Source organism: Melanerpes formicivorus, unplaced genomic scaffold (genome assembly GCF_026170545.1).
Source record: "Melanerpes formicivorus ecotype bairdi unplaced genomic scaffold, bMelFor1.0.p_v2 SCAF_6, whole genome shotgun sequence".
Taxonomy (NCBI): domain Eukaryota; kingdom Metazoa; phylum Chordata; class Aves; order Piciformes; family Picidae; genus Melanerpes; species Melanerpes formicivorus.
Window position 1 is genome coordinate 383,194 of NW_027142358.1, and position 22,273 is coordinate 405,466.

Consider the following 22,273-nt stretch of genomic DNA (forward strand, 5'->3'; position numbering starts at 1 on the left):
AAGGCAGACTATCTAGCTTCTTACTGTTTGTGCTTCTCAATTTTCAGCTGAACAAAGAAAATAAGACCTTGAAAAGAATTAGTATGCTTTGTATGGCAAAACTGGGCCCAGAAATTATCACTGAAGAGATTAACATTGATGAGGACGATTCATCCACGGATACAGAAGCTAATTCTGGATCATGTAATTCTGTGCATTGTCAGCAGCAAATAAAAGGTGAGCATTGGTACCAAGCCTGCACCACCATGCAAAGGCAGAAGTTGTCTGAAAAGTGGCATCACTGGTTTGGACCACAGATCTGTCTGGCTCTGAGTCATACTTCTGAGAGTGGTCATCAAAGAATTTCCAGGAAAGACTGTAAGAACATGGTAGGCATGTAATGATACTGTGTAGTGTATATGGGGGATATACAGCCTGCAAAGTAAGTTACATTGCAATGGGAAAGTGGGATCTACACAGCTGAGTTCAGTGTTAGTGTGTTGGTAAAATTAAATATTTCTTCAGATCTTGAACAAAGGAAAAAGTTAAGCAGGAGGACAAGGTCACAGTCACCTTGGTATTGCTTCAGCTGCAGTGTCACTGTTTCAGAGCTTGCCTTTCCATTGCATGCACAAACTTCATTCATGGCTGTTGCCAAACAAGCAACTGCAAACGAGGCTGTTGTGCTGAGTAAAACTGCAAGGCTTGGGACCGTGGAAATGCATTGATAGGAGAAATCTGTGCTTTATTAAGACATTTCTGGTTCTTTTTTGAAAGGCAATTCATATTTCTGTAAACCAAAAATTCCCCCATCCTTTCTTGTCTCACTCTGGAGTCACCATGGTTCTCTATGTTGTTACATCATAGTATCCTGAAAAGGGGAATGCTCACTTTCTGCATTTGGTGACAGAGAAGGAAATGCAGTGGTTCACTATTAAAAAAGCCCAAACAACTAACAAGCCTTAACACTTTTTTCCCCTAATAATAAGATTCAGTATCAAAGAATGTTTTAAGTACAGCTATCCTGAACTTTCAGCCTGACCTTGTTAATTGTTTCCTGTTTGAATGGAGCCCCCTCAATGAAATAGTACAAAGTACCACAGGGAAAAAAAAATAACTACTCTCTCAAAAGTGCTTAAAAAAATTCCCCACCCACCCCACAAAAAACCCCACCCAAGGAATAAGAAGTCATAGTGCCCTTCTGTAATGAGTAGTTTTCCATCCTCTAGGTGTAGGAAAATAGGCAGAGGAATGATGTGATTCACATCATGTAACCCATTTGAATTGGAAATATGACTGGAGTTCCTTCTGTCTTTTACTGGAGAAAGATGTTAAAGGATAAATTTAAAGAGAACAAAGCCTCTGGCTGCATATCAGAGGAGAATGAGGTTAGGAGAGTAGCAGGTTCAAATAGGAGGTACTTCAAGGGAGGTTCTGAAGTATGTTCTTTCTGTCCTGCTGAAGAATTAATTAAAGAACAAAATACGTGGCATGTTGTAAAGGGTTTCTGCTGCTGTCTTTGGCCTTATTGTTAAATGTTAAAGACTTCTTTTAAAATTCTCACTGCTTTGCCATCCCATTTACTAAATGAGAAGATAATCCATCCCTGTGTAAGGGCAGAAGAGTGTGTGGGGTAGCAGAAGGAACTGACAACATTTACCAGAAGGCAGTGTTAGAATTCACCAGGTTGGAAAAGACCTTTGAGCTCATCAAGTCCAGCCTATCATCCAACACTATCTAATCAAACCATGGCACCAAGTGCCCCATCCAATCTCTTCCTAAACACCTCCAGGGATGGTGACTCCACCACCTCCCTGGGCAGCACATTCCAATGACAAATGTCTTTTTCCGGGAAGAACTTCTTCCTAACATCCAGCCTAAGCCTCCCCTGTCACAGCTTGAGACTGTGTCCTCTTGTTCTGGTGCTGCTTGCCTGGGAGAAGAGACCAACCCCCACCTAGGGCTGTGTCCCCATCCCAAGCCACGCTGCATGGCCTTTGTCTTCAGGGAAAAACCTGAAGATACATCTTGGATTAGCTGTTAAATGGAAGACCTGAAAGAATGAAAGCTGTGCTTTCAAAAGTTCCCTTAACTCTTTGTAGAGTTGCCCAAGAGGGAATCTCCTCTTCCATGCATGCTCATGGTTCTGAGTGATTGTGATTTGCTGGGAATCCTGGAAGTCTTTTAGCCTTCTTATCATCCAATGGAATATTGGATGTTTCTTGGAATGATTCCCTTACTCCCACTACTTTTCTATAAGGATATGGAAATAAGGTGATATTAAAACCCTCTCATTTATTAAAGGGATGAAATTTTGTCCCTCAGATACTTTCCTCTGTTTTCACTACCTCATATATTAAGTAAAGGTGATAGTAAAGCTGTAGTTCTTATTGGAAGTGTAGAGTGACCTCAGAGCAGCAACTGCAATTAATTTACAGATTTGGAGGGGGGTAATTCTTAGCTGACCTTTTGGCTGTAACAAGAACTGAAAACTCAGTTGCATTGCTCAAGCAGTTTCATACAAACACTGTAGGTAAGGTTCAACAAGAGCAAGTGCAGGGTCCTGCATCTGGGTCAAGGCAATCCCAGGCACAAATCCAGGCTGGGCAGGGACTGGCTGGAAAGCAGCCCTGAGGAGAGAGACTTGGGGGTGCTGGTGGACAAAAAGCTCAACAGGAGCTCTCAGTGTGCACTTGCAGCCCGCAAAGCCAATCAGATCCTGGGCTGCATCAGGAGAAGTGTGGCCAGCAGGTCAAGGGAGGTGATCCTCCCCCTCTACTCAGCCCTGGTGAGACCCCACCTGGAGTACTGTGTCCAATTCTGGAGCCCCTATTACAAGAGGGATGTGGAGGTGCTGGAAGGTGTCCAGAGAAGGGCCACGAGGATGATCAGAGGGCTGGAGCACCTCTGCTATGAGGACAGACTGAAGGAGTTGGGGCTGTTCAGTCTGGAGAAGAGAAGGCTCCCAGGTGACCTAATTGTGGCTTTCCAGTATCTGAAGGGGGCCTACAGAAAGGCTGGGGAGGGACTTGTTAGGATCTCAGGTAGTGATAGGACTAGGGGGAATGGAATAAAGGTGGAGGTGGGGAGATTCAGGCTGGAGGTGAGGAGGAAGTTCTTCACCATGAGAGTGGTGAAGCCCTGGAATGGGTTGTCCAGGGAGGTGGTTGAGGCCCCAGCCCTGGAGGTATTTAAGCCCAGGCTGGTTGAGGCTCTGGCCAGGCTGATCTAGTGTGGGGTGTCCCTGCCCATGGCAGGGGTTTGGAACTGGGTGATCCTTGTGGTCCCTTCCAACCCTGACTGATACTATGATACCTGAAAAGAAACATTTCTTGTGCACACTTGTAAAAGTTTAGTTAATATGGATATGCTTTCTTCTCTGTATGAAGTTGAAATATGTGTTGCAAGACCTACTTAAATCTAGTTACCATAAATTTCAGTGATATTTTTTTCCCCCATTAATTTCACTGGAAAGCACAAAAAAAACCAAACCCAAACCCAAACCAGACCATTTTTTCCCAAGACTCTTCAAAAAATAAGTCTTTTTATTTGCTTGAGAATCTATGTGCCTTCAATTTGGAGGAAAATAAATTAGAGGCTTGTGTATGAGGAGGGAGGGGCCAGGGTAGAATCAACATATCCGAAATGTGAGACCAAACAGAATGGCATCCCGCAACAATTGTCTCAACTCGTGGCTGGTAGTCAGCAAACAGCAGTGCTGTGAAATGCTGGAAGCAGGTGGGGAGTGAGAGCACTTGCTGAAAGCTAATATATATCAATAAATTGATATTTTTGTGGGGGCTTTATGTAAACCTAAACCTCGATATATTATGTATGCAAACTGACCTCCTGTTCAGAAGTGATTATAATCAGATGTTGTATTTCATTGTGGCTTGGCTTTTATTTTGTATTTTGATAATTAAGGAACAAAAAATTCTGAGGGGAAAATTGCAAGCATTAGCTCTTCCATCAGTAAAGGTCCCATTCTGGCTCTGTTCACATAATGTTGCAAAGGTTATAAACTGGCAGCTGTTCAGGACAATTTCTTCAGTGCAAACCTCCCAGGTATTAACTGCCTGTTGTTTTGTTTATTTCCCTTGTGACAAGAACTCATGATCCAAAAAATAGAATTGAAGTGCATTAATTTCTTTTAAAGGGCCATCTATTGAAAAGTGCTTTGTTACCTCTGTACTGGAGGCTCTGATGCGACACAATCCCCTGAGTGGGACTGAGGACGCTGGGGTGGTAGGCTTGGCCCTGTTGTAGCAGGAAATAAATCATTTAGATGGCAAATAAAGACAGTAGTACTAAAGAAGGCAGCAGCTTACCTCAGTGGAGTAACTCTGAAACTGTGGCCCAGTTACAGATCTGTTACTTGACACTTCTGCAAAGTCCCTAAATTATTGAGGCTGTACCTTGAATACGGCTGGTGCTTTGTGTGCCATTAAGGTGCCTCTTGCTCACTTGTGCTTGCTTTGCTATAACATTTCCTTTGTTTTCTTCCAAGAATAATTTCTTGCTCATTTTTTCCTCCAACTGTAGAGCTGCGAGATCAAATTGTATCTGTTCATGAGGAAAAGAAGACCTTGGCCATTGAACTGGAAAACCTGAGGTGCAAACTTGTAGAAGTAATTGAAGAAGTATGTATTGTACGGGGGAAGGCGAGACCACGCTAGTCTGTAGTCAGTACTTTTGGTGCCTAATTTTGCTGAAAACGCTCAGTTGTGAAGTTAATTGAATACTGTCAGGCCTGCCAGCCTGCCCATATGATGGACCACTTAAGACCTATGCTTTGAAGGGGCCTTCTGCATCAGAGTCCAGCCTGCTGCTATTGCTGGCACATGACTCTTCGTGCTCTGTTCTAATGCCCATACTCTAACTCTCATCTCTGCTTCCTGACAACCCCTTGCCCATCAACAGCCTGTGGGGTTTTTTCTTTTCTGTTTTTTTTTTTCCTGCCTTTTATTAAACCTGTGGCTGTGCAAGAAATACTTTTGGAAAATGTCCAGTTTAATCACTGGTGTGACTTCATTGAGCATATCCTTCAGTGTAGCCATTGGCAGTGCCCTGTCGTGGTAATTAGACCAGCAAATTGGCTTTTGGAGCCAGCAGAGTTTCATTTCTGCTTGAAAACTGGGTAAGCCAGGTACTGATGCAAATCAAGACTTAGTGGCTCTTCCTGTCTGTGCAACACTCTCATTCAGAAAGACACAGCTGACAGCCCTTGGACAATAAACAGAGCCCAGGAAAAAAGGCAAAACAGCAGCCTGGCTATTAAAAAGCAAACAGTCAAGGGCAAGTTAGTTACTTTTCAACTAGGTGCTATGGCACCTCATCCTGAGAGGTTCCAAAGATGATGCATTTGCAGTTGTGACTGGTGCATGCCATGAGCATGGGCCAGGAATGTCCCATGAGGAGGACTGATACACAACCCTTTAATGCCATCACTTACAGGGTCTGTATGTTGGGGTAAAAATGTTCTCTGTCCCACTGGAGATCTTAAGATCAAGCCAAACCCAAGAGACAGAAATACTAAGAGCAAAATATTGCCTGTATTATGTATGTGCTATATGCCTTATGCCACTAAAATACTCTCATTTTTCATTTGTTCTTTATACTTTTCTAGGTGAATAAAGTGAAAGAAGAAAAAGCTGCTTTGACGGCAGAGGTTACTAAACAGCAAAAACTGTTGGAGAAATGTAACAGAGGTATGTGGTCTCAGCAGGTTCTCTAACAGTTTTCTGCATCCTTTGCAGAATCTCCAAAGCTTGTATGTTGTAATACAAAGAGCAGGTCACAGGACAGAGACTGGTCCAGATCCAGCACTGAGCCTCATTGCAGTAGGCACTTCATAAACACAGACTTAGGTAGCCTCTCTGCTCCAGGGAAATGTGGCAATGCAAACTGCAGGTTGGATGTAAGTTGTTTCTGCTCTGGCACGAGTGGCAAAGTAGAGCAGGGAAGCAGTCTTTCACAGAGGTGAAGTTTGAGCCTTAACCTCTTGTTTTGCTGAATCATTGCATCATCCTTCCTTTTAGGTGAGACACAGCTGGTAGGTTAGAATATCTAAAGACTCGAGAGCAACTTGTATGTTCAGAGGATGATGAGAAAAAGGCTCATGCTGCTGATGAGATAAGTAGGATTTCCAAGTCATGCAAGGAAGGCAGGGACTTGCCTTTCCTGGAAAGAGATGAGAGGCAAAAGCAGGGCAGGGAAAGGCTAAAAGGAAGTAGGGCTGGAACGCTTAACAAAGGTATGTGCTTCCATGTGAGAAACAGACAACCAAAAGTAGTTCAGAGGGGAGGGGAAAGATTTTGGTGCCTTGAATTACTGTGCCATTTTCTCTTCTTGCTTATTTACCCTTAGAAAAATTAAAAATTGCTTGGTTAAAAGTCTCCTTGGCTGTTCCACATTTTCCTGAAGTGGAACACAATGGGTCTTGATGCATGACTTGTTCTGCCTTCCAACGGCACTCAGTTGTTTGTTCATCGATACATCCTGGAAGTCTTCAGCTGCGTTCCCAGTGCTTGCAGTGACTCTGATTTATCTTCAAGTTGTTCCTCTGCAGTTGTGTTTACCTGGGGAGCAAAAATAAAAAGCTCTTAAGACATCTCCCAGGAATTCTGAAGTGTTTGTCAGGCAGCAGAGGGAACAGCTAGGGCTGTCGCTTTTGCGCAGGAGGACCTGTGAAATAGTGAAAATTCAGATGAAAAGAGCAGTCTTTAGAGCAGTGAAGACTCCAATCATGCCATGGCCTTCTGCCAATAATACTCTTTTTCTGTGGAAAATTATACAAAATTGGTCTGCTCCATGTTTTTAAGGAAACAGCTGACTTTTGAGTTGCAGAGAAATGTGTGAATGTTTTAGTGGGAAATTATTTTCTCATTTTCCTTTAAGGAAAGTGGGACCAGGACTATGTCTTGTCTTCCATGAATGCTGCAGCTGTCTCTCTGCACACGAGGAGATTTGCATAGCATTGTGTGTAAGCTTCCACCAAGTGTTCATCTCTTGTCTCTTTCTTGTGTCTTCATTGCTTTGGTTGCTTAACACCCAAAGAGGCAAAATATGGTCTGTGCATGATGCTTGAAGTCTAGACAGGAGGAGTATCACTCTAAGAAGATGAGTAATTATGTATACCTATAATGAGGTTTAGAGCAAACAGGACAATACTGCAAAGCAGACTGTATGTGGAGATGTAAGTTACACCTTCATTCAAGGATTCATGCTGCTAGGGACTAACACCTAGGTAAATCAAGCAGTACTTTCTTCTTTTTGATCTATTCCACTTATACTTCTGATCTTGTTTTATTCTTATAATCAGTGTCTGTGATGGCAGTAGAGGAATATGAAGAGCTTCATGTGAACTTTGAACTGGAAAAGAACCTAAGGAAGAAAGCAGAGTCGTTTGCACAAGAGGTGAGTAGTCAAGAAAAGGGGACCTTGTAAAATGTAGACATTGCAACTGGGCAAAAAGCTATGAGCTTAGATGACTTGATTTCAATTCCCAGCTCTAATGCAAAAGATGTCTTTGAAAGTCTGCATACTACTTAGCTAATGTCTGTGCTTCATTCAAAAAATGGCTTTAATGTTTCCACAGCGCTTATAAAGCACTCCAGGTGGTCTTACCTCTTTTTCCTTATAAACTGAGGCTTTAAAGTTCTAATCATAGAATCATAGAGTTAGGGTTGAAAAGGACCTCAAGGATCATCTAGTTCAACCCCCCTGCCATAGGCAGGGACACTGCACATTAGAGCAGATTGCTCAGAGCCACATCCAGCCTGGCCTTAAAAACCCTCCAGGGATGAGACTTCCACCACTTCCCTGGGCAACCTGTGCCAGTGTCTCACCACTTTCATGGTGAAAAACTTCTTCCTAACATCCAATCTGAATCTACCCATTTCTAGTTTTGTTCCATTCCCCCCAGTCCTGTCACTACCTGACACCCTAAAAAGTCCCTCTCCAGCTTTCTTGTAGACCCCCTTCAGATACTGGAAGGCCACAATTAGGTCGTCTTGGAGCCTTCTCTTCTTCAGACTGAACAACCCCAACTCCCCTCAGTCTGTCCTCATAGGAGAGGTGCTCCAGCCCTCTAATCATCCTCGTGGCCCTAGTCAGCCACAGCATTTTCATGTGGTGTATGCAGTGGTTGGATCTGGGGAGGATTAGCAGCCTTTCTGGGAATATAATGTGAAGCACCTTGATTTTCCTGAAAAACATGTTAACTCACAGAAAAACAAAGAAACCTTTGCAAAATACAGTATCAGTTGAGGTGTGTACAACTTTGTTTGCAATTTAACACATGCCTGGTGATTGCAGGGAGCATTCAAGATTGAAAAAAAAGAAAAAAGCATTGCTTCTGTGTTCTAGAAATAGGAACTCCCTAAAAGGGTTGCTGAGTAGCACTGTAGAATGGCTGGCTGGTGGCTGCCCCCCATGGCTGGTGGCTGCCCCCCATGGCTGGTGGCTGCCCCCATTTCCCTTAGAAAATGCTGACAAACTCGTGAGTTTGGTTTCAGTTTGTTTGTTTCTTTATCTCATGTATTTTTTTTCTGTTCACACTCTGGATTTTGAGAACTCTGCACTTGGGTTATGTTTTTCATCCTTTTCTATCCCAAGCCATAAATCAATATGTTTCCTTTTATTAAAAGTTGAGCATGTTAAGTAATTATGCTTCAGGGAGCTCTGGTTTAAAGAAAGCTGATGACATGAGTCATCAGTACTGAAATATTGTGAATAAGGGAAACTTCTGATATAAAGTGGGTTGCAAGCAGGTCTTTAGTCTTCAACTTGATCTAGTGTGAAGGGTCCCTAGAGGGGAGTTGGAACTGGATGTTCTTTGAGGTCCCTTCCAAGCCTGACAATTGTGTGATTCTGTGGAGTCAACTTTGAGCAGATTTGGTTTTTGTCTTTACTGTTGCTCTGTTTCTCTCCACAAAAAAAAACATAACTTGTTTTGAAACTGTAATTGTACTTAAGGCACACCTAAAGCAGCTGACACAGAACCCCCACCAGGGAATAAAAAATGATAGAAATGAACATTACTTGCTAATTATTAAAGTTTCCTCTTCCCAAATTGGAAGTATAGGGAAGGACTTGTCAGGGTGCTGTTAGAGTTAAGAGATGTGGGAGAGAAATCACCCAGGCTGCACCTGCAGCCTCCTCCTCCCCCAGTTCCTTTACCAAGCAGAACTGTGCATGTCCCTCTGCCATGGCTGCAGTGCCATTGGGCCATTCACATTTGCATCAAAGGCTCAGTTTGATTTTTGTTTTGCAGAAATCAAAATAAGATCTGCAAATTCCATTCAAATGTGTTAGAGACATCTATTAGAATCATAGAATCAATAAGGTTGGAAAAGACCTCAAAGTCCAACCTGTCACCCAAGACCTCATGACTACTAAACCATGGCTTCAAGTGCCACGTCCAATCCCCTCTTGACCAAAAGATGTGAAAGAAATTATTGCCTGTGTTTATTGTGTATGCATCTGGAGTGTTTATTATTTGTTTTCAAGACTCTTACTAGTCTGTGCTGCAAAACATGACCTTGGCAAATGTTTGTACATTTTGGGAAGCCTGCATTTGTTCATTACCCATCTTTTTAATGCTATTCTTATGATGACATTTCTTTTAAACCTCCTGAGATTGTGCAGGCATGGTTGGTTCAGTGGTTGTTTTGGGCTGTAACACCTGCAGAATTGTTATTTAAACCCAAAATGTCAAGGTCCATTTGGCATCTGTTCCTAACAGTATTTATATTGCATCTCCTACTGTAGCTTTGCAGCCCTGTGGAGAAGGACCTGAGAGTCCTGGTGGGTCGCAAGTTATCCATGGGTCAGCAATGTGCCCTTGTGGCCAAGAGGGCCAATGGTATCCTGGGGTGCATTAATAGGATTGTGTTCAGCAGATCGAGGCAGGTTTCCTCCCCCTCTACTCTGCCCTGATGATATCTCACCTGGAATATTGCATCCAGTTCTGGGCTCCCCAGTTCAAGAGGGACAGGGTTCTACTTGAGAGAGTCCAACAGAAGGCTACAAGGATGATTAAGGGACTGGAGCACTGCCCTATGAGGAGAAGCTGAGAGACCTGGGGCTGTTTAGCCTGGAGAAGAGAAATCTGAGAGGGGATTTAATAAATGTTTATAAATACCTGAGGGCTGGGGGTCAAGAGGGAGGGGACAGGCTCTGCTCAGTTGCACCCTATGATAGGACAAGGGGCAACAGATATAAATTACTGGATATAAACAGGAGGTTCCACCTCAACATGAGGAGGAACTTCACTGTGAGGGTCACAGAGGCCTGGGACAGGCTCCCCAGAGAGGCTGTGGAGTCTCCTTCTCTGGAGATTTTCAAGACCCATCTGGATGTCTTCCTGTGCAACCTGTGCTAGATTCTATGTCAGGGGGGTTGGACTTGATAATCTCTGGAGGTCCCTTCCAACCCCTAATATCCTGTGATCCTGTGATCTTCTGAAGTACAGATCAATTGTGTGCTTCTGTTCGTTAAGTGACAACAGAAGATTGCAGGTAAAAGTCTTGTGTCTCTCAAGTAATTTATCAATGCCTAGTTAAGCTGGTTTTCAAATCATAAGAGAGTATCATCTGATCCTTGGGGCCCAGCCTGTTGCTTCTGTTTAGATTTATAAGTGTAATATTCAGACAACTATAGATTTTTGAAGGATCCTTAAAGTACTTTTTGAATTTGAATAACAAACTGAGAGGCAAGCTGTTCAGTTCCATGCCAAAGGAATGCTGATTGTTTGCAAACAAATACTTCCTGGGTTTTGTCACTATTTAGTTGTTGTCTCTTCTGAAGATACAGGCCCCTCTTTTTGCAGGTAGCTCTTTGGTCAAGGCTTTTCATTCCATGAGATGCTCTTGCCCAAAATTGAGTCATTAGAGCAGGGAGCTCCAGGCCTGTGTCAGTCTTCCCTTTGTCTACCTACTTCTCTTCCTTTTGTGTTGTGCTGTTCAGAAAGACTTTTGGAAAGCGGTGCACGTGACAAGAAAGGCACTGCTCAGTTGTGTTTGGGCAGCTAGGAGCATTTCAAATTACTTGAAAAATCTGTTATTATTGGCCTGGCTTCACACTGATGGTGTCCCTTAAGTGACCTGAGACAGCAGAGTGACAGGCTCTGGCCCACAGCTGCATCCACAACAGCAAACCTTTATGCTCGGGTGAGGTCGTTTGAGTGTCCTTTCGCATGGATCACGCTGCAAGGTCGCAGCTGTGTTTTGAGAGCTGGGCTTTCTAGGATGTGCTTACAGGAGCCATTTGGATTATGCTAAGGATGTGCTGGGATTTTCTGCTTGCTTTCATCAGCAACATGTTTTCTCTGACCCTAGATAATGTTTCTTGAGAAAGGAAGGGGGGAAAAAAAATCTTGATGGATTTTATTGCTTGGATTTTGCAGAGCCACAGCAGTAGTGATGAGCTGTACAGGGTTGAAAGAAGGAATAGCAGCACTGCACCTTCAGTGTTTTGTGCTGGACTTGTTTGGAGCACTTTGAGAAAGGAAATAGGCTCCAAATGATTCAGGTATCACCACAGCACTGTGGCACAGACTTCAGAGTGGCACATCTTAGTGTTTCGCATTACTGCTTGTGACTTCTCAAGCAGCCTAGGTGGTGTGCCTTTTAGCTCACTGAAATATGAACTTGCTGCCTGTGGAGGGGCTTGTTTGACAGTGGGCAAGTTGTCTTTCTAAGAGGCTGAGCTATCTGAAGCTTGCCTTGATGGAGGGAATTGCCCCACGTTCCTCTTTTTCCACAGTCTAGCTTCATCTTTTAGCTTTGCCCTCCTGGGGTTGCACTGTGGCTGCCGTGGGGGGAGCCCAGATGAGCGATGGTGCAGGCTGCTTTTCCAAGGCATGCCCTTTGCATCCCACCCTTCTGACAAGTCAAGAGGATTTGCCACAGAACGTGAGCAATTGGGAGTGCAGGTGTGAGAGAGAATGGGTGGGTGAGCATGTGTGCAGAAGCGAACACAGAATGGGGGGAGAGGAGAGGCAAGGAAGGAGAAGGGGAGGGAGTGAGCATATATAGGAGAGCAAACTCTTGAGAATCAGAGCTTTTGATTTTAAAGAAGAAAAAAAAATATTCCAATCCAACATTAATTATAGTCATGCTGCTGGCACCACCATAATATATATTTAATTAATCAAAAATGATCCAACTTCAAACATTAGAATTCACGCTCTTTAGAGGGTCTGAAAGAAACTGAGTAAATATTGTCAGCCGTGGCGTAGAGAGGGAGAAGAGGAGAGAAAAAGGGTTTGAAGTGAGTCACAATCCATTGTGAAAGGTACAGGAATCTGCATAAAAGAACTAAATAAATAGAGTGTGTAAGGGGTGGGGGCACAGAAAAATCTGTACCTACCTGAATAAAACAGGGCTGTTAACACAGGAATCTTGGCAAGCTTAACCAGAATTCTAGTGTCATGTTTTAAGAGACACTTTAAGATCTCTCAGCTCTTTGTGGAGCAGTTTATAAGAAAACAAAGGAAGGCAGAGAGTGTCTTGAAGGCCATTGCAATAATACAGAGGCTAGCCCTGAAAAGCACTCTTCCACAAAGATGAGCAAAACACAATACATAAAGCCAGAGCAAGCCAAGAGGGGAGGAGCACAGTGAGAGATGTAAATTGAAAGTCTATAGCAATGTAAAAATCCCAGGAGTTTAACCAAGTAATCTGGCAGAAATGGTTTATTGAGCATACATCCTGCCTTGCAACAGTGTTTTGTAAAGTGAACAGTTTATTACTGTCATGTGTGCTGGCATGGAGACAACCCCTGCACCTCAGGTTTCTCTGGAAGAGGCTGTGTGCTCCCAAAGTTAGCACTGGGCTGCTGTTTTCTGTCCTCTCTATCTTGAATAAATAGAAATGAAGGCTCAAATTGCTCAGGAGGATTGGTGGGGTTCTTCTTTCTTTTGAGAGTAGCTGGGCCTTCCCAGAACTGGAAAAAAAAAGGAAGGGTTTCCCAGGTGTTTATAGCTACCTGTAACTGGTTTGAGAGGTTGAAAGGCTGTGTTCTAAGGAAATGTGATCCAGATGGATTAAAAACATAAAGTGAATCTGTAATGTGCATCAGTCCTCTTTTCCTTGACTTATCCTCCACTTCTCAATGCTTTCAGATGCATGAAACCACCATACTATACCAGTGTCTGTGTTTCTAAGTAGCTGGGACACAACCACATGTTTGCATTTAACCTCAAAATGCCTACATCCTATACCTGGGCCAGTGCATAGCTGACAGGACTTCTGAGGCTGATTTTTCTTAAATTGAAAGCTACAACATGGGATCCATTTTATGGGACTTAGGAAAGATTATTGTCATTCTTCACAAGAATCAGCACTGCCTAAGTGGTTGTGTGCAATGGATTTGGTTATCTTGATGACACGAGCTCCCAGAGAACTCTTCCTCAGGTGCATTTGTGACCTTTGGGGTTAATGTGTGAGGACTTTTGCCTTAACATGCTCTATCTGTGAGTGGATACTGCAAAGGCAGCAATCATGGAGCAGCTCTGTGCTTAGAAGTACCCTACTGTGGGCATAACCAAGCATAATTCAACAGCAACTGGTATCCGAAGATAATTAATTTGCAGTCCAGCTGACTGGACTGGAAATAACAATTAAAGAGACTTGATAAGTGTTTTGTAGTTGAATCCTGAGCTTGAATGTTACCACTTTGGAAGCATGATGTCACACTAATATGTTTCATTAAGCTTTTTCCCAAGAACAGTCATGTGAAATGGCAACAGATGCATGCTCTGGGAAACTATCTCTTTGGTCTTTATCTCTTCCCCTGCCCCCCTTCTCTTTTATGTTTAGGCAATTATCTATTGTTGGGGGGGGGGGAGGAAGAAGTTTCCTCCTTTTTCATGTGGTATGTGATCTATTGCTGGGTTTGTTAGATGACATCTCAATGCTGTAAGACTGTGAGCATTATATATATGTATCACTGCACTTCTGCCATGGCACAAAGAAAACTGCAAAGAATGAAGAAATAAGTAACACAGATTGGTTTATTTATTTATTTCCCTTGCCCTCTATTTATTTATGTAACTGTCTTGGGCAGTTCACCTCCTCAGTGGAGAGTGAGTGAGCTCTGGAGTTTTACAAACACTTTTGTAGAGAGCAGGCTGGCACAATAAAAAATACTGTGTTTGTCAGGAAGTCACAGTGCTGATGGAGATTGGGTTTTCTCATGCACAATAGACAAGCTCCAAGCACCTCTGTGGTGAGAAGCTAATGGTAGAGAAGAAATAGTTAGCTCATCTACTCTGATTTCCCCCATTCCATGTAAATTGCACCTCTCTTGAGCTCCACAACTTGCTGCATCTTGTAGCTCTTTAGAAATACTCCCTCTAGAAGTTGTCTAGCAATTAGCCAAACAATGAAAGCAACTGTATTGTATCTTTATCAGTCTAAAATCCTCACAAAAGCTATTAACCATAAAATATTATGGATCACCTGGAGAGAGTGGAGTGGCTGTTTGTCAACTCTTCTATTTACAAAACCCCACTAGCCATTGTTTCCTGCAATGAAGCTCCCAAGCCAAGTATTGACTTGATAATACAGTGCAGTGAAGCAGGTACAAAGTTAATATGTTGTTGGGTTTTTTTCCTGGTTAGCCATGGAACTAAAATCCATAATTAGTTTATTTTTCAAACTGAGTACCTCCTGAATTTAGAGCCACTTGATGTCCTTCCCAAGCCATGATCAGACAACATCACTCTGTCCCCCCCCCCCCATCACATAAAATTCTTCAAACAGCCTGCTCTTTTGGGTAGATACAACTACCTTGACCCCCACCTCTCTTGTGACTTACTCAGGTTTGAACACAAGGCTTCAGGGTACACATAGTGCAAAAGACATCAGGTCCTGTAAGCCATGAGAAATGTAAAGGAGTGGGTTGCCAATCTGGAAGGATGACTTGATGCTTTCTCACTAGGATGTGGAGGGGATGGAGCAGTGCTGCCAAGTGCTGAAAAGAGCTGTTGGGTCGACTGATCTCTTCTTTCTCTTTGAGACTTCCAGATTCTGCCTTGCTCTGTACCTTTTGCTATTCTGTTCATAGCAGGGACAATTTGTCATTGCTTTTACTTTATGGAGCTGGTGATTACTGTATTATAATAAGGCTGCTCTGGTGAGATGGTATTCTCCCTTCAAACTGTAGCTAGGACAAAAAAAACCCATGGGTACCCAAATGATGTGCAGACGGACATGTAGCAGTGTATGGATATCAAAGCATTTCCTTTGGCCTCATTTTGCTCCTGGGAGAAGAGTTAGTTGGAAAGCATCCAGTTATACCCTGAACTCTACTTGAATGAGGATCGAAGTTCCCAGGGACTTGACACTAACAGAGTTGCTTCCTAACTTTTTTAATGAGGAAGAATTCCTTTTTTAGCTCTGGTGTAAACAAAAAACAGCTGCAGCGAACGCTCTGGAGGGTAATGGTTAGAGCAAGGCTCTGAGAATGAGGTGTGGCCCCATTAAGGTCAAGGGAAAAAACTTCTATTATTTTCAGGATTTCATCCCCTTCCCCCCCCCCCAATTCTTGTTCAAACTCTGCTGATGGAAAGTGGCCAAGTCCCAGATTTCCTTCACTTCAGTGCTTCTGCGTGTAAACTCACCAGGGGAATATAGGTAGCTGGTTTACATGACAGTTGGGAGCTTCTGTAAATGAAAAGGATAGATGTGAGCAAATTCTTGTCCTCTGTGATCTGCTTTTAGTTGCAGTTGTGGCTTCAGTAGATTCCTCCAGCATTGCCTTACTTTTCTAGCATTGATTGGGATACTCTGCAGATAATTGTCTAGCAGGTGGCAAAGTCGGAACTAATCCATCAATTGGTTAAATTCCACCTAGTCCAAATAATCCTGTTAGTAGCTGTTTTGCCCTTTCAGCAGTCACTTTAATTAATATTCAGGGTTGTGTGGGCAGTCAGGTTTCTGCCCTGCTGAAGCAGGAATTGGCTTTTTTTTTTTTTTAAGGAATTTAAATAAGAATTTCTTTCTAAGGATCTTTTTTTGTGACACACAGGAGAGCAGCCTCTCAAAAACTTGCAATCAGTTCAGCAGCAGCTTGCTTTCTGCTTCATCTGCCCTAACTTTCTTGTCTAGTGTTGTCCCTTTCATTTACAATATGCTGGCACTTTGAGGATGTGTGTGTACCTTGTGAGATAGATGGGGACTCCCCATCAGAAGTTGATTCCCATGTGCCTGGTTGCAGCATCTCAGGCCTAAGCAACACATTCATCTTTCTGCTGGGGGAGATGCTGTCATCTGTTGTAATCAGGATTTGCAGTGTCATGGAAGCAATTTGTAAAGGACTTCATGTGAAAACTTCTGAATTCAAAGGTGTTCAACTAGGCCTTCAAAAAGATGTCACAGAATCATAGAACATAGAATCAATAAGGTTGGAAAAGACCTCAGAGATCATCAAGTCCAACCTGTCACCCAACACCTCATGACTACTAAACCATGGCTTCAAGTGCCACGTCCAATCCCTTTTTGAACACCTCCAGGGATGGTGACTCCACCACCTCTCTGGGCAGCACATTCCAATGGCCAACAACTCTTTCTGTGAAAAACGTTTTCCTCACCTCAAGCCTAAACTTCCCCTGGCACAACTTGAGACTGTGTCCTCTTGTTCTGGTGCTGGTTGCCTGGGAGAAGAGACCAACCCCCACCTGGCTACAATCTCCCTTCAGGTAGTTGTAGAGAGCAAGAAGGTCTCCCCTGAGCCTGCTCTTCTCCAGGCTAAGCAACCCCAGCTCCCTCAGCCTCTCCTCACAGGGCTGTGCTCGAGGCCTCTCCCCAGCCTCGTTGCCCTTCTCTGGACACATTCAAGTGTCTTAATGTCCTTCTTAAATTGAGAAGCCCAGAACTGGACACAGGACTCAAGGTGTGGCCTAACCAGTGCTGAGTACAGGGCAGAATGACCTCCCTGCTCCTGCTGGCCACACTATTTCTGATGCAGACCAGGATGCCATTGGCCTTCTTGGCCACCTGGGCACACTGCTAGCTTATGTTCAGCCTACTGTCAACCAGTACCCCCAGGTCCTTTTCTGCCTGGCTGCTCTCCAGCCACTATGACCCCAGCCTGTAGCACTGCATGGGGTTATTGTGGCCAGTGTGCAGCACCTGGCAGTTGGACTTATTAAATGCCATCATTTACTCTTTTTCATTTTGTTGCAGAAGAGCATGAAACAAAGTGAATATGAATTTTCTACAATTGGTGAAGTATCTGCTCAAGTTGAAGAAATCAAGTTGCCCTACTTGATTTCTTTGTGTTTTGGCAGCTTTCTGCTCCCTCTAGGCTGGAACAACTCTGTTCTGTTAGGGCTAGTGGCAGAAACTCAGGGAGCAAAAGTCTGGAATTATCACTGCAATGTTTGCTAAAGGTGGCTTCTAGAGAGATGATGTTTCTGTCAGGGTTAAAGAACTTTGGACTCAGCAGGAAAGTGGGGAGCTTTGAGACAGTTTTGAGTTCTTTAGCAGTGATTTAGAGACCCTCCTAAAGGAGGTTTCAGAAGTGATGTTTCTTTAAAGCAAATAAATCCTGAAGTTAGAGTTGCGATACAGGGGCAAGCCTTGAGGAGTTGGGTGGGTACTTTTGATTCTGAACACCTCTTGCCTTGGAGCTGTGTTTGTCACAGCCCTACTGTAGAGTAAGGTAACTCAGGAATAGTTGGGTTGACTGGCAGAATTTTGGGACAAGCAGCTGATGTCCAGTGCCCATTTGTACCACACCACAGCAGCCTCTGTATTGCTACACATCTGGGTTTGTTTTTTTCAACAAAGGGTAGTTCTGGATCCTGTATTCATTGTGTTCCCCTTCATCAAATACTTGCAGTCCTTGATGGCCTACCCCATGGGCACATGGAGGTTTTATTGGCATTAAGGCCTCATCAAGTGACTCTTCTTGGCACGCAAGGGCAAGCAGGCTGCGCTGTGAGTTAAAAGTTCAGCAGGTTGTGTGTGCTTAGCCAGAGAGAGAGCTGCTTGCTGAGAGGACTCAGTCAAAGTGTCCATGCAAAGCGCTGGGTAGAAGGCTTGCCACGAATCTGCATCAGCTGATATGTCTTTGAAATCCAACTGTGTTAAAAAAATAAGTGCAACGCACAGCATTGCAGTAGCACCAAATGGGAAGCGCCCAGGTCAGGTGTCTGTGGTTTTGGTTGGTGAATCAATAGTATGGGAACCTGGAAAGACCTCGTGGGACTTTTGTGTTTTTATGATACTTGACTCTTAATAAAATAGCTTCTTGCTTTTGCTGCACTACACAGCAGTGTTGTTGCAGTCTGAGGGAGTGTCTGCATTCTCAGGCTGTTCTCTGTTCTCCTGCCATAAGTGGCACACTTTGCTGACCTGGGCACACTCATCTGATGCCTCAGCGTGACCCAGCCCATTTCTGCTCTAAGAATAGGCACAGCTGGATTTGTCAAGAGTGGAAGCCCCATTACCTGAGGGGCAACCCTCTGCATGAAAGAGATGTCAAGATGCAGAATAAATTCAGAATAAATTCAGTAGGAATTTTTTTTTTGGCAGGAAGCTCTCCCCCTTCCCCCTCCCTGCCCCACCCTGAGCTCCTGAACAATCTGGAGGAGCAGATCACTCTTATGGAAATTGCATGTGCTGACAGCTTCTGCACCTCTTAGGTGAAGCCTAAAGAAATATGTGATATTTTTATCAGTGTCAAGTCTCTTAGACTATTTGATTATTCCTCCCCCCACCCTCCCCCAATGTAACCTTTCCTCACATCCAAAATATCAGTGGTGAAGAGGAAAGGACACAAGGATCAGAGCTAAAAGGCCGAAATTGCCCTGAAATGCCTTTTCCCAGGGCAAGTGCATACACTGATTACACAAGTGTGGACTGAAATCCATTCCCCGAAGACTCTCCACCATTCACATATCCAGGTAACCCTCAAAAATAAGTGGACTTTATGCCCAGCCTTGAAGATGTGTTTTAGGAGGTAGCCTGTGAATTGATAGACATACAATTTTTTCCTTCTCCCTAAGAATTCTTTTCATCTCTTCAGAGCTCCCAGAATAGGGATCAGGTTGTTCCCATTTCCAGGAAACAAAACTGTGAGAGACGTTTGAGTTCTAAATGCTGCCAACATGTGGGCGGTTGAGGTGTAGCAGTGGGTGGTTCTCAGCAAAACACCTGGTTCCTTTCAGTGTGAGCTTAACTCCTGTAAATTTTGCTCTCCCATTTCCTTTCCTTCTTCCCTTCCTCCTCACTATCCCTACCAACTGCTGTTTCCCCAAGTGCCTAACTTGGTTTTTGTCGGGGCTGGCTCTTGGGGTTTTTTTGGCAGATGTATATCGAACAAAACAAAATGAAAAGGCAAAGTCAGTTGCTTCTGCAAAATTCCGCTCCTGATCAGCAGCTTTTGAAGGCTTTGGATGACAATGCTAAGCTAACTCACGCGTTAGAAGAGGAGAGGCTTCAACACCAGCAAAAGGTAAACCAGGATTGCTTTGTATCTTGGGCAGAGGTTTTGCAGATCCCCTTGAATTTAAGGAGTGTCCTGCGTTCGTTACGTTCAGAATGATTTGAGGTCTTGTCCCTCACAAGAGCTCACAGTCTGAAAACTAAACTTAAGAGAAGATTGTATTTCCCTACTTCTGGGTCACTGGTAAGACATGAGGACAAAACCTGAAGGTTTTTCAGTCTGAAGGCTCCGGTTTAGGTAAGTGTTTTGTTTTGAGTGCCAGTACAGTGCAATTACAAGCATTAAGTCAAGTTCCATTAAGTGAAGAAGAGGTGTCAGGGTAATATTTTGGATGTTGAGTGATATAAACGGTATTTGTAGGGGTAAGCTAAGACCACCAAGAGATAAGATAAGATGTAGGCAGTTCACATTAGTAGTCTGGTGACTTGCTAAAGAAATGGGTGGGAAATAGCCAGACAGAATAGAGCATGGAAATGTTAAGTGAACATTGAACATTGCAGAGTGGTATGGCAAGATCTAAGGTGCTGAGATCTAAGCAAATACATTCTTTGAAACTGGACTAGATCAGTCTGTAACTGGGAGAAATCACCATTGCTTCACTTCAAAGCCTGAAAATGAGCTTTCCCTTACCTGTGCAGCCTGTTCTTAGCACTCTGGTAATAGACTAATGCTAGGAGTAGGTAGTTCCTGTGCTTTGAGCAATGTAGCAACACTGAGACAGAGGCATGTGAGATCACATACAAAATGAATGTTTTGGAAGAATGATTGCCAGTTCATAGAAAACCTCTGCAGCCTTGTCTCCTTGACAGAACAAAATGTGTATATTTAGGGAGCTGGGAAGTGATTGCTACTCTGCACCTGAATGTTGCCTCTAAACCTGATGTTCGGTAATTCGCCCACTGACATCTGCATGAGTTGAGACAAGGGAGTTTAAATAACTAACCTGTCAGTGGAAGCAGAGAACAAAAATGTCAGTGTTCTCCTGCTTCAGATGGAGAAATTAAATCTTAATTAGGTGGTAAAAACCTCTATAAAAAGAACAAGAGAAGACCTTATAGCTTAGGTACTTTGGAGCTAAATGCATGCTCTAAAGAAGAGAGAAAGCAGCTCTGACACCCTTTAGAAAAATCTGTCCACCTCTCATTCAAAAGTTGTCCTCTTGCTGGGACTCAAAACTCCCTTCTCTGCTGTAACATCCTGTTTTCAGGCATAACTGTGACATGTGGGTTGTTTGTCAAAAGTCAGGTCAGAAAATAACCTTTTACTGTAATGATTGCTGTTGTGTGCCCACTGCAGATCAAAGAATTGGAAGAGCAGCTAGAGAATCAAGGACTGCATAAGGAGATTAGTCGTCTTAAACAGCAACTAGAACTTTTGGAAGAAGATAAAAAGGAGCTAGAGCTGAAGTGCCAGAGTGCAGAAGAAAAAGCTAGAGACCTAAAGCATTCAGGTAAAGTCAAGTGATTTTCAGAGGTACAGCTGGGGGCTGTATGAATGGAGCACGTATAACGTGTTAGATATGAGACCCCCAGCAGCAGCTTTTGTGTATCATAGTATCAGTCAGGGTTGGAAGGGACCACAAGGATCATCTAGTTCCACCCCCCTGCCATGGGCAATGACACCCCACACAAGATCAGGCTGGCCAGAGCCTTGTCCAGCCTGGGCTTAAACGCCTCCAGGGACAGGGCCTCAACCACCTCCCTGGACAACCCATTCCAGGGCTTCACCACTCTCATGGTGAAGAAATTCCTCCTCACATCCAGCCTGAATCTCCCCACCTCCAGCTTCATTCCATAGTCCTATCACTACTTGAGATCCTGAGAAGTCCCTCCCCAGCCTTCCTGTAGCCCCCCTTCAGATACTGGAAGGCCACAATGAGGTCACCTCGGAGCCTTCTCTTCTCCAGACTGAACAGCCCCAACTCCTTCAGTCTGTCCTCATAGGAGAGGTGCTCCAGCCCTCTGATCATCCTTGTGGCCCTTCTCTGGACACCTTCCAGCACCTCCAGACCCCTCTTGTAATAGGGGCTCCAGAACTGGAGGCAGTACTCCAGGTGGGGTCTCACCAGAGCTGAGTAGAAGGGGAGAATCACCTCCCTCGACCTGCTGGCCACACTTCTCCTGATGCAGCCCAGGATCTGATTGGCTTTGCGGGCTGCAAGTGCACACTGAGAGCTCATGTTGAGCTTCTTGTCCACCAGCACTCCCAAGTAGCTGAGGTTCAGACCTGTCCTTCACAACACAAAAGTACAGCAACTGCATTCAACCACAGAACAGTCCACAAAACCTTGTAAAACTTCCCTAAAGTATGAAAATACTGTTGGTAACATTTGCCTGAGTCATACAGATGGATTTATACATGCAAAGGGGTTTCTGTGTGGAAGACCCAATCCTTTGTATTCAGTCAAAATGTATCCTCTTACCTAGTTTTAAAAATAAATAAGACTCTAGGAGGTTACAACCATTGCAGTGCAGATGTTCATACAGTTCTTGCTGCCAGGATGGTGCCTGGCTTGTCTGCAGCAGCCTATCTATTGAATGGGGAAATTTCTGACCTGATGTTCCTTTACTGAAAATTGCTTTAAAAATGGCCTCTGGCACATGTGACCTTGCTGTAGAGAACTGTGGGGCAGTGGCTGGTGAAGTTTCTGCATGTGCCTTTGCTTCCAGTCCTTGTTGAGCTCAAAGCCTAAGCCAGGTGGTGGTTTTTAAGTATGACAGCTGATCAGAGAAGTATTCCAGCCCCTCAGAGGAGGCCAAAGTCCCTCTCCTTATTTAAGGCTCCATGTGTAGTCATGCTTTTCTGAAACATAAGAGCAGCTTGTTAGCAGTCTTGC

The 22,273-nt window shown here is 43.9% G+C and overlaps 1 protein-coding gene across 1 annotated transcript in view; it reads left to right on the top strand.

Moving 5' to 3' along the window:
• Positions 1-22,273, top strand: part of SHTN1 (shootin 1) — an 82,103-nt gene that overhangs the window by 28,467 nt on the left and 31,363 nt on the right. Inside the window, exons 5-10 of the mRNA XM_068139285.1 lie at positions 48-216; positions 4,522-4,619; positions 5,606-5,687; positions 7,301-7,395; positions 19,300-19,446; positions 20,734-20,887. Of these exons, the coding sequence (XP_067995386.1) occupies positions 48-216; positions 4,522-4,619; positions 5,606-5,687; positions 7,301-7,395; positions 19,300-19,446; positions 20,734-20,887 (745 nt within the window). The remainder of the gene's footprint in view (positions 1-47; positions 217-4,521; positions 4,620-5,605; positions 5,688-7,300; positions 7,396-19,299; positions 19,447-20,733; positions 20,888-22,273) is intronic.